The sequence below is a fragment of the Durio zibethinus genome, chromosome 5 (assembly GCF_047325235.1).
Source record: "Durio zibethinus cultivar Kanyao isolate XHJ-2024 chromosome 5, ASM4732523v1, whole genome shotgun sequence".
Lineage (NCBI taxonomy): Eukaryota > Viridiplantae > Streptophyta > Magnoliopsida > Malvales > Malvaceae > Durio > Durio zibethinus.
In genome coordinates, this window is record NC_143166.1 from 29,845,184 (window position 1) to 29,858,252 (window position 13,069).

The 13,069-nt window shown below is 33.0% G+C and overlaps 2 protein-coding genes across 3 annotated transcripts; one reads left to right on the top strand and one right to left on the bottom strand.

Annotated features, from left to right (window-relative positions):
- Nucleotides 1-1,813: 1,813 nt before the first annotated feature.
- LOC111282099 (UDP-rhamnose/UDP-galactose transporter 2-like) lies at nucleotides 1,814-5,315 on the top strand. 2 transcript variants are annotated; one of them, XM_022870047.2, is made up of 5 exons: nucleotides 1,814-2,106; nucleotides 3,570-3,754; nucleotides 3,855-4,055; nucleotides 4,479-4,640; nucleotides 4,781-5,315. In XM_022870047.2, exons 1-5 carry the CDS (start codon nucleotides 1,974-1,976, stop codon nucleotides 5,141-5,143), a joined length of 1,044 nt encoding a protein of 347 aa, XP_022725782.2. In that variant the 5' UTR covers nucleotides 1,814-1,973; the 3' UTR covers nucleotides 5,144-5,315. The 2 variants fall into 2 exon arrangements, with proteins under 2 accessions (XP_022725782.2, XP_089617149.1); XM_089761023.1 differs by lacking the exon at nucleotides 1,814-2,106 and adding an exon at nucleotides 2,734-2,860.
- A 2,546-nt stretch (nucleotides 5,316-7,861) lies between these two features.
- LOC111282992 (histone deacetylase 19-like) lies at nucleotides 7,862-11,922 on the bottom strand. The gene is made up of 8 exons (XM_022871329.2): nucleotides 11,782-11,922; nucleotides 10,670-11,234; nucleotides 9,747-10,187; nucleotides 8,954-9,184; nucleotides 8,585-8,655; nucleotides 8,421-8,478; nucleotides 8,235-8,306; nucleotides 7,862-8,108 (listed from the first exon to the last, which is right to left on the bottom strand). The coding sequence occupies exons 2-8, from the start codon at nucleotides 11,195-11,197 to the stop codon at nucleotides 8,010-8,012; spliced, it is 1,500 nt and encodes a 499-aa protein (XP_022727064.2). The 5' UTR covers nucleotides 11,198-11,234; nucleotides 11,782-11,922; the 3' UTR covers nucleotides 7,862-8,009.
- Nucleotides 11,923-13,069: the final 1,147 nt, after the last annotated feature.

The following is a 13,069-nucleotide window of genomic DNA, read 5'->3' on the forward strand; positions in this document are numbered from 1 at the left end:
TTTCCTGAAATAGATTCTGCATGGGGAATGGACCACACACCCACATGTTCATTTAATCGCGAGGACCAACTGCTGTCTGTGACCTCTCTATTCCAATTACACCATACAGTCCTTTCTCTTTTATTGTGTTGAATCATTTGGGTTTTCCAAAATTTAGTGGCGACCTTATGAGTAATGAGTTCCACACTTCCACTATCAAATACGGGGCTTGCTTTTTTTTTTTTGCCAGATCTGTAATGACAATGATGGATACCAAATTTAAAATTGGGTTGTTCATCTGAAGAATGGGGTTACAGATTTGATTGAATACTAATGGAAAAACGCAGAAAAGTTAATAACGGTAAGATTTCTTTCGGCAAAGTATTAATTCCAGTTATGGAAATCAGAAAATCATTAGTTATTCAACCGACCGACAAAAAGAGATTCCGTTTTCTAGCTTTTCCCGCAATCAGTGGTCACTCATTCCTCTTTCGACGTCTTTACAAACTCATAGCAATGGAAAACAGTATTTGTATAGATTAGTCAGTGTGTGTGTAAATAACCCACCGACCGACATGTTCCAGTCATGTGCCTGGACGGGGGCGTATTATCATTTCTTGCGTTGCTCCGACGAATTTATACCTCAAGGAAAAAGGGCGTGGGATGAAAGAGGCTGCAGTCTGTCATACGATTACGAGTATTAAATATGCGCGAGTCACATGGTGATTGGTAGGTGACAGAAGAAGAAAAGAATATTAAACTAGAAAACCATGAGGAAAAAAAAAAGAAAAGTCCATCTCCATCCAATGATTTCTCTGTCTTTTACTTTTCTTTATTTATCTAAAAAAAACTAGACTTGAAGCCGTCGCTGGCTGGCTAGACTCGTACTTGAACTTGGACTTGGACTTGCTGGCCTGGCCGGTCCCCTTCCTTTTATTATTTCTTTATTACGTATAACGGTATTGTTATTACAATTAAATTCATATTTAATATCCTAATTATATCACTTTATTGTTTTGAGGTTTAAAAAATTATAATTAAATATTTACATTTGTATTTTGTTTCATTAAAATCAAAACTAACGTTGCTTATTTTATAAATAAATAAATTATATACTGCTATGAAAATATCGAGTCAAATAACTTGTTAGACTCATGTCATAAGTGAAGTTTATTTTCAAGCAAAAAAAAATTAAAAATATATTTTTTTCTTTTTTGAAATTTAAAAAAAAAAAGAAAGAGAAATTTCAAAAGATTTGAAAATCTGAAAAGTTTGAAAAAAAAAAAGGAATAAGGGAAAGAAAGAAGAGGCAGTAGGGAGGGGTAAAGGAAAGCAAGCTTGACCAATCACTTATTTGACCAACTTAAGGAAGATGGGTCTCTCCCTCCTTTTCTCTTCCTTCTCTCTTTTTTCTTATTTTTTTCTTTCTTATTGATCCTTTTTTTTTTCTATTTCTATTTTACAGCTTCGAAATTTCATAGAATTTTTTTTAATTTTCTATTCTCAATTACTATTTTGAATTTCAAAATTAAAAATATATATTTATTTTTATACTATAAATGACATGATAATTACGTGTTAATTAATATGACATTTTCTTAACAAATGACCATTTATTACCGGTCGGGTAAGTCGCATCATTTTTCTAAAGTACTACTAATTTTTTAAATTAATTCAAAATACTTAATTTTTGAATAAATTAATGTCATAAATAATCTTTATAATATTGTAAATATTATATAAATTAAATAATAATTTAAGTATTTTATTCGATTATAAAAGATTTTAAAAGTTTATTTTTAATATTAATGAGTTTTTTTTTAAGTATTAAATTGAAAAAATGGTATCATATATGATGCCAGAGAGTATTTAACTCTTCGTATTGAGGATCTTTTTTCTTATATTGCCAGTAGGGGAGAACCGGATTGTGCTCGGTGGAGTTTCAGATCTGTCTTGGAATCCAACCGAGCACGAACATCAATTTGAATTCAGACATGGAGTCACAGAAGAAACGGTCCTCAGCCGTATCGGATGTGGGAGCTTGGGCTATGAACGTTATCAGTTCTGTTAGCCTTATCATGGCCAACAAGCAGCTCATGTCGCCCACCGGTTATGCCTTCGTCTTTGGTCAGTTGCTCTTTCTTATACAACTTTCCCTTTTTTTTTTTTTCCTTTGTTCATCTCGGATCTGGAAACTTATGCTTTCTCGACCGGAATCTCCCTTCTTCTCACCTGTCACAGCATGCCAACATTGTCTTTTTTTTTTAATCTCTGGGAGATCCCATGAATGTTATATCGTTATTTTCACTGAATTTCTCAAAATTTTGATTTGTTGATTCTTATGCCTAAATGAAATTTCGAGAAAAATGGGTTCTTCCTTTTTCATCATCTTTTTGCTTTAACTTGGACCATTTTTCTGAATGCAGATGTTATCCTGTAAGGCAGGGTCAATAATGCATTGCATATTATTTTAATTTTTTTCCAGGAGATAGGAGTACTTCCTATCTGTTAAACAGAGCAGCCAATTAGCACTATTCAGAGCCAAAATCTTCCCTTTTTCATTGCCACAGATAGACCTCCAAGACCTTACTCTATCAATCATGGTGATCGCTAAAACCTCCCATTTAGGGGATGTGGGAGTCCATCTCTGCTCCAAACGAAAACCAGAGGGGATGGGTGGTCGTTTGGCTGAATGCAACGTTAATATTAACTTTCAACGATCCTTCCGCTGAACAAATCTACACCTCTGGAACCACCTCCTTTATTATTTTTCTAGTTATAAACCATGACAGCCTTCCATCCACAACCCACCCCCCTAGTCCCCTCACATGTTAAGAGCATGTGATCAACTGTTTCTTCTTCCTGCTGACAAACCAAACAGGTGGGATTATCTGTACACTTCCTTTTCCATAGATTGCTCTTTGTGGAATAGCATTTGATTTTGAACATACTCTCCAAAGAAATTCCTTAATATCGCTTGGCGCCCTTTGCACTTCAATCCTCTTTCCATACTTAGCTGCTAATTATGGGAACTAGAGGTTGACTATTGTAAACCTGCTCCATCTCCTTCCATATAGTCGTGTATTATCCTTCTTCTGTATGTGGCCAGACCATTTCATGAGAACCATTTTGATGACAGATAGGAATCTCTAGTATTGCTTCATTTTCTTTAGTAATAGGAATCTCCCATGTTTAAAGCAATATGTTTTTCAGTAACTCTTGGACAACCTAGTCCATGCTTCTGCTTGTAATCTACTTTAGTTTGATACCTTAACTTTGAAAGTTTTGAAGTTTGGTGGGATGATGGGTTGAGATAAGACTATTGATTTTCCATAATCTGAATGATCTCTTTGTATTCAATCTGAAAGTTCAAATTAATTTCTGACAATGAAATTACTATGTATTTAATCCAAATTTATCAAATCTGAGGGAGGAACCATTTTTTTTTTTCTTTTTACATTTCATAATAGTTTGTTCATCTCATCTGTAGTGGTGTTGCTAAGTGTTAGCCACTGGTCACACTGGAAAGCAGAAGATTTAAGTCCTTTGCTCTCTCTTTCTCTCTCTAAAAACATTTCCTTCTTTTACAGCAACAACGTTAACTGGGTTCCACTTTTGTATGACCGCCTTAATCGGTTTGGTGTCAAATGCCACTGGTTACACAGCAAAAAAATATGTTCCTTTATGGGAGCTTCTTTGGTTCTCAATTGTTGCCAATACTTCAATCACTGGGATGAACTTGAGCCTCATGTTGAATTCAGTTGGATTTTATCAGGTAAATGCCCTTTAGTAAATGCAAAGATCAATAGTAAGTTTCTTTCCTATCTACGTTATATTTTCCAGTGCTGATCTTCATCATCATCATTATGATTTAGATTTCAAAGCTAAGTATGATTCCAGTTGTTTGTGTGATGGAGTGGATCCTTCATGGCAAACAATACTCAAGCAAAGTCAAGATTGCGGTCGTTGTGGTGGTTGTTGGTGTGGGTGTTTGTACAGTTACTGATGTTAAAGTTAACGCACAAGGATTTATTTGTGCCATTGTCGCTATCCTGTCTACCTCCTTACAACAAATTGTAAGCATTTCTCATTCTACTTATTTTTGTTTTTCTTGAAAGCATTTCTCATTTTCCACTTCAGTCACCTTATGATTACAATGCAGAATGGCACAATGCCTTCAAACCATTATAGTAGTTTATATCTAATAAATGCAGATATTTTGAAACCTTGTTTTTCATTTTAGTTTGGTTATTTAAAACATGGTTATCATGTCTCATCTACTGTTGTTCCAACTTGTCTATGTCCTGCCACAGCCCTAGTGATCTAGATTCTTGAGGATCTTTTGTATGATGTAATTCATTCTGTCGTTTAGAAAACTCTTATTTCACTTTCTCCTATCTGGTACAACATTAGAATATAAATTTTTTTCCAGCTAAATTTCGCACTAATCAATCTCTGATTCTGTTCTTCCTGTTGATTAACCATATTTGTGGGAACAGTCAATTGGCTCCTTACAGAAGAAGTACTCAATAGGCTCTTTTGAATTGCTTAGTCAAACAGCTCCAATACAAGCTCTATCTCTTTTGTTGCTTGGTCCGTTTGTAGATTACTTCCTGAGTGGCAAGTTACTGGCAAGTTATAAGTTCTCCTCAGCTGCTTTTGTAAGTACTTCTTGTCTCTTCAAAGCAAGGCAACCATTTTCACACACACACACACACACGTATATATGTTTTATGGTATTAAGACTTATGAGGAAAATACTGATGTGATTATGAAATGTGTGATTGGGAAAAATGTGCAGTTTTTCATACTGCTTTCATGCTCCTTAGCGGTATTCTGCAATATAAGCCAGTATCTGTGCATCGGACGATTCTCTGCCGTGTCTTTCCAGGTTCTAGGCCACATGAAAACAGTTTGTGTTTTGATATTGGGATGGCTACTCTTTGATTCAGAGCTAACACTGAAAAATATACTTGGGATGGCCATTGCTGTCCTTGGCATGGTAGTATACAGTTGGGCAGTTGAGGCTGACAAGCAAACTGATTCCAAGGTTATACCACTCCGGAAAGATGCTACAGAAGAAGATGTTAAACTATTGAAGCAGCAAGTGGACGGGTCTTCTCCACTCAAGGATGTTGAGCTTGGCGGCAGGTCTCAAGGATAGATTTGTATATTTTGCCAAAAATATTGATTGATTCAATGTTTTAAGCATTGGCTGTACAAAATGTTCAATTTATTGTGTTACTAAAATTTTTTCATTACGTTCTTGATATTTCATTGTAGTGAATTCATTTCAGGATAAGATACTTTCTGATGAAAAATACTTGTTGCCCAAACTTTTTTTGTCAGCTATTTATTTAATATCAAAGTGATAACAACTTATTAATTTAATCCAATTTAAAACTCATCTATAATTTATCCAATAATTACGCTCTATGTCAAATAATATAATATAAATAACTGTGAGAAAAGTGATGAGACAAGTAAAATAATTACTAATTTACTGTACAAATTAAGGTTGAAACTATAAATTGTTTTCAAATAGTATTAATTAATAATTAGAAATAATTTGTACTTAATATTTAAAATTAATATAAAAAATATATAAATATTTTATTAATACTTTTTAAAAATCAAGTTTATCGGGATGAATGGAACTTGAACCGATACTTGATAGTTAAAAGATCAAGTGTATTTAACTAGTACATTTTCTCTTATAATTTTTTACTATAGTTTTATAATTATTTAATTATAATAAAAATGTTATATAATGGGTCATCACTTGTAATTTTGAATTTTATATAAAATTTTAATAGATCTTATATAATTTTAAATTATAATTAATTAATTATAATTCATGATTATAGATAATATCCTCTCATCTAAGTCAATTTGAATCAACTTGTAAAATTCAATTACTGTCAACTATGAATTGTGTCGAATTCGTTTAGAGCTCAAAATTATTAAAAAAATTAAACCGACGTAATTTAATTTTACTATTGTAAAAAAAATGAAATATTCATTTAAGACCACTTATTTTATAATTATCTAATCATAATAAAAATTATATAAAAATTCACTATTTTATAAATATGAGCTTCTAATAATATTTTAACGAACATGCACTTGTATAACTTTAATTTTTAATAAATAAATTATAGTATGATTAATTATCGTGCTGTAATAGATACAGAGACGGAAGAACATCAGAAACCAGAGAAAACAGTTACCTTAGTAGTTGGTTCTCAGTTACTTATGAACTTCGATTGCCGGTCCCACTCTGCAAAGCCCCGCCTTTCCCTTTTATGAACAAACGCCTCTCCCTCTCCCCCTTTTCCATCACCATTTCCCAATCAAAATCAAGATTCATCCCCGCTCCTCCAGCTGCCGTACCCTATTCCGATGACAAGCAAACCCTCGTGGGTGCCCCCGCAGATGATGCTGCGGCCGCCGAGGATAATTTCGACAATTCAAGGGTAATCAATGGTACCTAAAATATGTTTACCTGATGGTGCAAAATGTAAAGTGCCATGGACAGCTGCACCTACTATGGATATTCTGTCTGCTGAAATGATCATGAATAAACATGGTCTCTGAGTCCATGTATCAGAGAATTGATAGTTTTAAATTTTATATTTAGATGGAAAAAGAATCCATGCGTAACAAAGGAAAGCAGTGTTGTTAAAGTTGGCGTTTCAGAACTCGTCTTGTATGCTAAAAGTGTCAAAATTGATTCAGAGGCTTTATGTTTCCACTTTCAATTAAAAATACGTACTGCTGACCTGGTTTTCGTTTTTGTCCGTGTTCATGCCTTGTATCTCTTGATTTTGACACGTTAAAGGCAGTTATGAAATGAAAATGAGGCCTGCTCTCACACATGATACAAGACAAGAGAGCGATTGACATGACAGATTTTGTACCGATGATTTCAATTTAGCCCTGGCAAAGGTATTCTGGCTATGGATGGATCAACCTCTTTTCTTAATGAGCCTCATCAGTAGCAGGGAAGATAAATCACCCCACAGGACCATTTCTGTGCTGCGCATGGATGGAACAACTGGAAGGGCTCTGTTATATATCTTTCTCAAGCAGGAAAAAGAGTAGCCTGCATAGCTACCTTAGGATCTTGACAACTGTTCAATAGTTCACAGTTGAACAGCCCTGAAGATAAAATTTTCTGCAAGCTAGTACCATAGACAAACACGATAAGAGAATCGTTCAAACAGGGATGAGATTCCAACATGATGTTCCATGGCTGTACAATGTGTACCATTCGAGAGCCTACCAAACATCCAATTTTGGGACAAGCATTGCTGCCATTTTACCGTCTCCAGCAGCAGCACTATCAATTGCTATAATGCACGGGACATTCTTCTCTATAATCCTTTTATAGAGCATTTCTTCTAGCACAAAATTTAAACGGTTCTGGTATCATATGATCTTCGCTTCTCGTTTTTACTGTTTCGATGGATCACATGATCTTTGTATTAATAGGGAGTAAAACAAATCAAAACCAGTATATCCATATTTGATGGTATTGCAATGATCGTTCATTTTTGCCTTTATTTTTTGAACAAAATGTAGAAGGGCAAGATGAGAATGCCACATAAACTGCTACTGGTAATCTCAAAACTGTTATGAGCTCTGAGTTCAAACTTTGAAGTTTGACTGATTAAAACTTTAGACTCTTGATACAATGGCAAGGATCTAAGATATAAAGCAAAATCATTTTAGGTTTTCACAACTTGTACAAATTTAGACTGATCAAATAAACACAAAAGCTTATAACAAGACTTTTTAACAAAATTTTTTTTATGAGTTTAACAAAAATAAAAATATATATTTCAAATTTTTATTATATATATGAATTATAACACATAAGTTTTATATAAAATACAATATAAATATATAAATTATTGATATTTTACATTATCCAAAATACACAAGTCAGAATGTCAAGTCTAGCCTATAATGTTTAACAAAATGCTAATGCACTAATTACATCCAGTATCTAATTGAGAGGCTTTTGATTAGGACTTTGGGTATATCTGATCGGATGCTTTGTTCAATGTTTCTTGCTCAACTTTCAAAGTTGGTTCATCAATAGGCATAGGACTGGCATCTACAGACTGCAAAAACCAGCATCAACACAACTTTTTAGAGAGTGATATCATTTTCTCAATGTGTTAGCGTTATATAAAATCCAATTGCAAGTGTGTTTATTTCATCCTGGAGCTTGTGTTTCAAAAATTGACCTTTGTACTTGCAGTCTCATCTGTCACATTGTCAAATCCTCTAGCTTTCTCAGCTGCTCCTTTTTGAACCTCCTGAGAGAATATAAGCCAGAATAAAAATTGTCCACCAAAATAAACTTAAAATCACATGATAAATGCCTTAAATCTCAGAATCACAAAATATGACATTTATAGCATAAGGGATACCGGATCTTTTGCCTCAAGTTCAACTGCTTCGCTCTTTACTCTGCTTGGGATGGACTTACTGAATAAATATGATGGGTGAAAGGCAAAGATGAAAATAGAACACATCAGAAAGTTAGGGGTTTAAAACCCAAAAACATAATTTAAAAACAAAGAAAGAAAAATACCACCCGTCGTCAACCTCCATGTCTGAATCTTGGTCCCATCTCTCATCTCCATCATCCTGATCTTCATCAGCCTGAATATTATGAATCAAAAAGCAACTCAGTTAATGGATAAGATAAATCCGTAATAGATTTTTTTTAATTGCCTATTAGATTATTATTTTTTTAACAATCAAAGAACCTTCAAAAAAGATTTAAGCAGTAAAATGTGCAATGCCAGACATGGACACATAAAAGCATATGCAAATTATGGAAAGGATTGAAAACAGAGTGTAAAATGTGATAAATTTCTGCAGGTAGATACCATATGCAAAAGGAAGCTAGGACAAAATTTCAGCGAAGAAAAAAAAAAAAAGTAGCTGCAGAACACACCTCAGGAACCTCAGTGTCAGGTGGTATTTCTTGAAATTGGACACTTGGTGCATGTTGAAGCTTGGAGAGATTATCAAGGAGCTTATTACGTATGTCTTTGAGTAACTGGACTGAATTCTTGTTTTCCATATTACTGGGGGCAACATGAAGAGTATAATCTGGACCAAAATACTCATAATACTCATGTTGAGGCATCTTGTCATCAACTTCCATTCCAAGTGCAACTCCTGTCTGCTCAGATTGACATTGTCATTACTAAAGTAATCCACCACAAGCAAATTACAAATAGTTCTTCCAAATTTCAGAACACAACTATTTTATGGTCAAAGAAGAAAAAGAACGAACCTAAGTGTTATTTTATGAAATATACAACACAGAGGCATTACCAAGAAAGGAATGAGAAGAAGAGTGTTTAGTCGCACCAAATGCTAAAAGTTCTTAGTATGTACATGACTTGAGAAGTAGAAAGGACCAATAGCATTCATAAATTTAACACTAACTGTTTTGTATCTTCCAATGAAATTACTACCTCTTGCTTTATCATGAAATCCAAAAACTGTAGAGCTTTTTTATAGCGATTAAAGTGGAACAACAACAATTAAGCACTATTATTTGGATATCTTCCAACTTAAATAACACAGAAGAGAGAAAAGAAAAAAGAGGGGGAAGGGCGACAAAAAGTTGACCTCAAAGTCAAATTTACCGTTTATTAACATTAGATAAAAATAACCAAGCAAATCACTTAAACCAGTCAGCATATATTAGTCATTTGAAGCTGTAAGAGGTCGGTTACCTCATAGCACCAACAGCGAGCAACATTGCGAATGGTATAACCACCACCACCCAGTAGCAACAATGGAACATTAAATGATCTCATAAATTTAACACACTCTGCATGACCCTTGATTGAAAGATTGAAACATCCCAACCTATCTCCGGATAGGGAGTCAGCACCACACTGAAGGATGACGGCACCAGGCTTAAAAACTTCCATAACTTTACCAATAATTGGCTTAAACAAGTAATGGTAACTCTCATCATCAATTCCATCATCCAAAGGAACATTAAGGGAATAGTATTTCCCTTTAGAATATCCAATATCACGTATATCCCCTGTACCTGGAAAATAATCTCCAAATTTATGAAATGAAACAGTCATGACCCTATCAGTTGTATAAAATGCCTCCTCCACACCATCTCCATGGTGGATATCAATATCAACATATAAAACACGCTGCAAGAAAGAGCAAGGAAAAGTATTATCAGTGACAAACTATACAACATAAAGTTGTTATTAGTGAAAAAAAAAACCATAAATTTTTACACCCTAGGAGGAAATGTAGAATTAAAAAATTAAACCAGTCATTTAGTTCAAATAAACAAACATTTATATTTATTATTTCATGCCTACTATAACAACTGTTTATTATTTCATGTCTAATATAACAACCATCTTCAACGGTTGTCAATTGTCGATGATACATCATATTTGCATTCAATACAATATTGTAAGACAAATTGCAAACAAGCCATATCACATATCATATTGGATTGGGTAAGATTGATACAGGCAGAAAATAATTAGACTTTGCACTTGCACACATGAAAGTTTTGGGTTTCACTCATCATGACGGTTAAATAATCCTAAATCAGTGAACAACAAGAGAACAAAATCTGGACCGAAGCTAATAAGAAATTAAGGTATCAAAGACATACCTGATGCTGCTTAAGAAGTTCCAATATTGCAAGGACAATATCATTGACGTAGCAAAACCCCGAAGCCTCACACTTCTTTGCATGATGCAGGCCACCAGCCCAATTAATGGCAATGTCACAGAGACCATGATTTAATTTAATAGCCCCGCCAACAGAACCACCTGCATATGTTTGACAGAAGGAGTAAAGGCCATCAAAGACAGGACAATCTTCACCAACATTAAAGCGCTTGAGCTGCCTGAGATGATCTTGCTGCGCTTCAGGGGTTATGGTGCGCAGAAAGTTCACGTAGTCATCAGCATGGAAGCGACAAAGATCCCTATCTCTGGCAGGGAAGGGTTTGAAAACTTGCATGTGCTGAAGCAGCCCATAGTGCGCCAGAAGGGCATGGGTCATTCGAATTCTGTGAGGCTTCATAGGGTGACCTTGCCCGTAATAGTAATTTCCCACCTCTGGGTCATAGAAATAGCACACCTTCCTCTTCACCCCATCAGCTCCCGAAGGTAGCGAATTCCCTCCAGCATCCATTAATTAATAAGCTTAGGATCCAAGTTTCCTTTTTTCTCTGCTTTCATGAATAATCCTAATGAGATTTACTTATAAAAGTAATCAAATTAACATCCCAAAAACAAGGAATTGAAGAAGAATTACGCTCATTTTCTTCTATTGAGATTTTTCAAAAAATATTTTTCTTTTCAAGCATACAAACATGTGAAGATCACATAATAAGAACTCAAAGATTCATGAGATTTACCGGTTAAAAAAAACTAATTTACAAAATTGATAATGAAGTACAGAATAATGAAACAAAGTTTGCTTCGTGATCACAATTAAAGAAGATAAAACTCACATATTTACCAGAATAAAGCCGACTATTACGATGGCTTTAGATGAGCAAAACAAGTATTTACAGATTGAACAAAGGCACAAATGAAGTCATTCATAGTTTCGAACAAACAAAAGCACATCTAGGAGGAAAAGAAAACTGGGAAATCGATTACAGTTAAAAGGCCAAAAAAAAGACATAATTGACAGGTTTTCACGATATAACTTCGAACGAAAGAAATCAAACATTTCTAACAAAGCCCATAATCGAAACAATGTTGCGTTACCTATAGAAGAGAGCTGATAAGGTTTTTCCCCTTCTCTGCTTCGAAACAACGGTTGCAGTTGTTGAAAATTGAATGTTTTATTCAAAAAAAAAAAGGTTTTTATGATAAGCGAATCAATCCGTAGAAGTATAGAGGCTTTACAAAGGCAGCGGTGGTTTTAAGTTTAGAACGGCAGCGGTGGTTTTAATTAGGGGTGAAATTATGAGTTAGAATCTATACAATATTAAATTTGAGTTTGATTTAAATTTTAAGATTTAAATTTAATTTTTATATTTAATAAAAAATTGATTATTTATACTTAAATTTTAATTTAAAATATTTTATTAATTAAAATAATAAAAAATATATTTAAATATAAAATTTTAATTAAATTTATAAATTATTCGAATCATATATAAAATTATTCGAATTAAATTATATCAATGAATCGAATTATTTAAAATTAAATTTAATTAAATAATAATCTAATCGAATTTAAATTTTATTTTAATCAAATTCAAATAATTTATAAATATTAATTTATTATTTATATTCTTAACTTTAATTTCATACGAAACGATGAAAGAGTTCACAATTAAAAGAGGATTGTAATGTAACAAATAATTAAATAATGCTTAAAACTAATCTGGATATTTTAATATTATAATTAAATATTCATTTTTTTCCAGATATTTTGAACAATATAAGTCTAAATGATAAAAATTCATAAAACTCAACTTTGTAACAGTTATTTCAAATCCTGTCACCGTAAGTCTAAAAATTTCGATTTTTTTTTCAACAATGAAAAATCATTAAAATAATTAATAAATATATCCAATCAGTTAATGATAAATGTCATTCATAGAATCCTTAAAAAAAATTTCATATAAATATAAAATTTCAAAAAGATGTGTTACAATGTACATAACTCAAATAAAAAAATATTTGAAATGATAATGATTCAATGCAATTAAAATTTTTATCTATAAATAAATTATATTAATATTTAAAAGAAAAAAAAGATGTATAATATTAATTCAAAATAATTGAAAAAATATATTGTCGAATGTTTTTCACCATTGTACTTTTATATAATCTTATAGATTATATATATATTAATATATTTATAAAAGTTTTTATTTACGTTCCTTTTGTTTCAGGTGTCCTAGACAACAACCTTAGCATTTTCATTTTCTGGCCCGAACAACTTTAGTGGGCTAGTCAATTGGGCCTTTGGATCATAGCCTGGCTCAGGTAGGAAACATTAGCCTTTCAGACTCCCCTCTTCCAATAGATCGGCCCTCAAGTC

What these genes read in the sequence shown, in the direction of transcription:
- LOC111282099 (XM_022870047.2), top strand. Translation starts at nt 1,974, where the DNA reads ATGGAGTCACAGAAGAAACGGTCCTCAGCCGTATCGGATGTGGGAGCT. An exon ending in CGGTTATGCCTTCGTCTTTG is followed by an intron (nt 2,107 to 3,569) that starts GTCAGTTGCTCT and finishes CTTCTTTTACAG; the next exon opens with CAACAACGTTAACTGGGTTC. An exon ending in AGTTCTCCTCAGCTGCTTTT is followed by an intron (nt 4,641 to 4,780) that starts GTAAGTACTTCT and finishes AAAAATGTGCAG; the next exon opens with TTTTTCATACTGCTTTCATG.
- LOC111282992 (XM_022871329.2), bottom strand. Translation starts at nt 11,197, where the DNA reads ATGGATGCTGGAGGGAATTCGCTACCTTCGGGAGCTGATGGGGTGAAG. An exon ending in CTGACACTGAGGTTCCTGAG is followed by an intron (nt 8,656 to 8,953) that starts GTGTGTTCTGCA and finishes CATAATATTCAG; the next exon opens with GCTGATGAAGATCAGGATGA. An exon ending in ATGGAGGTTGACGACGGGTG is followed by an intron (nt 8,479 to 8,584) that starts GTATTTTTCTTT and finishes ATATTTATTCAG; the next exon opens with TAAGTCCATCCCAAGCAGAG.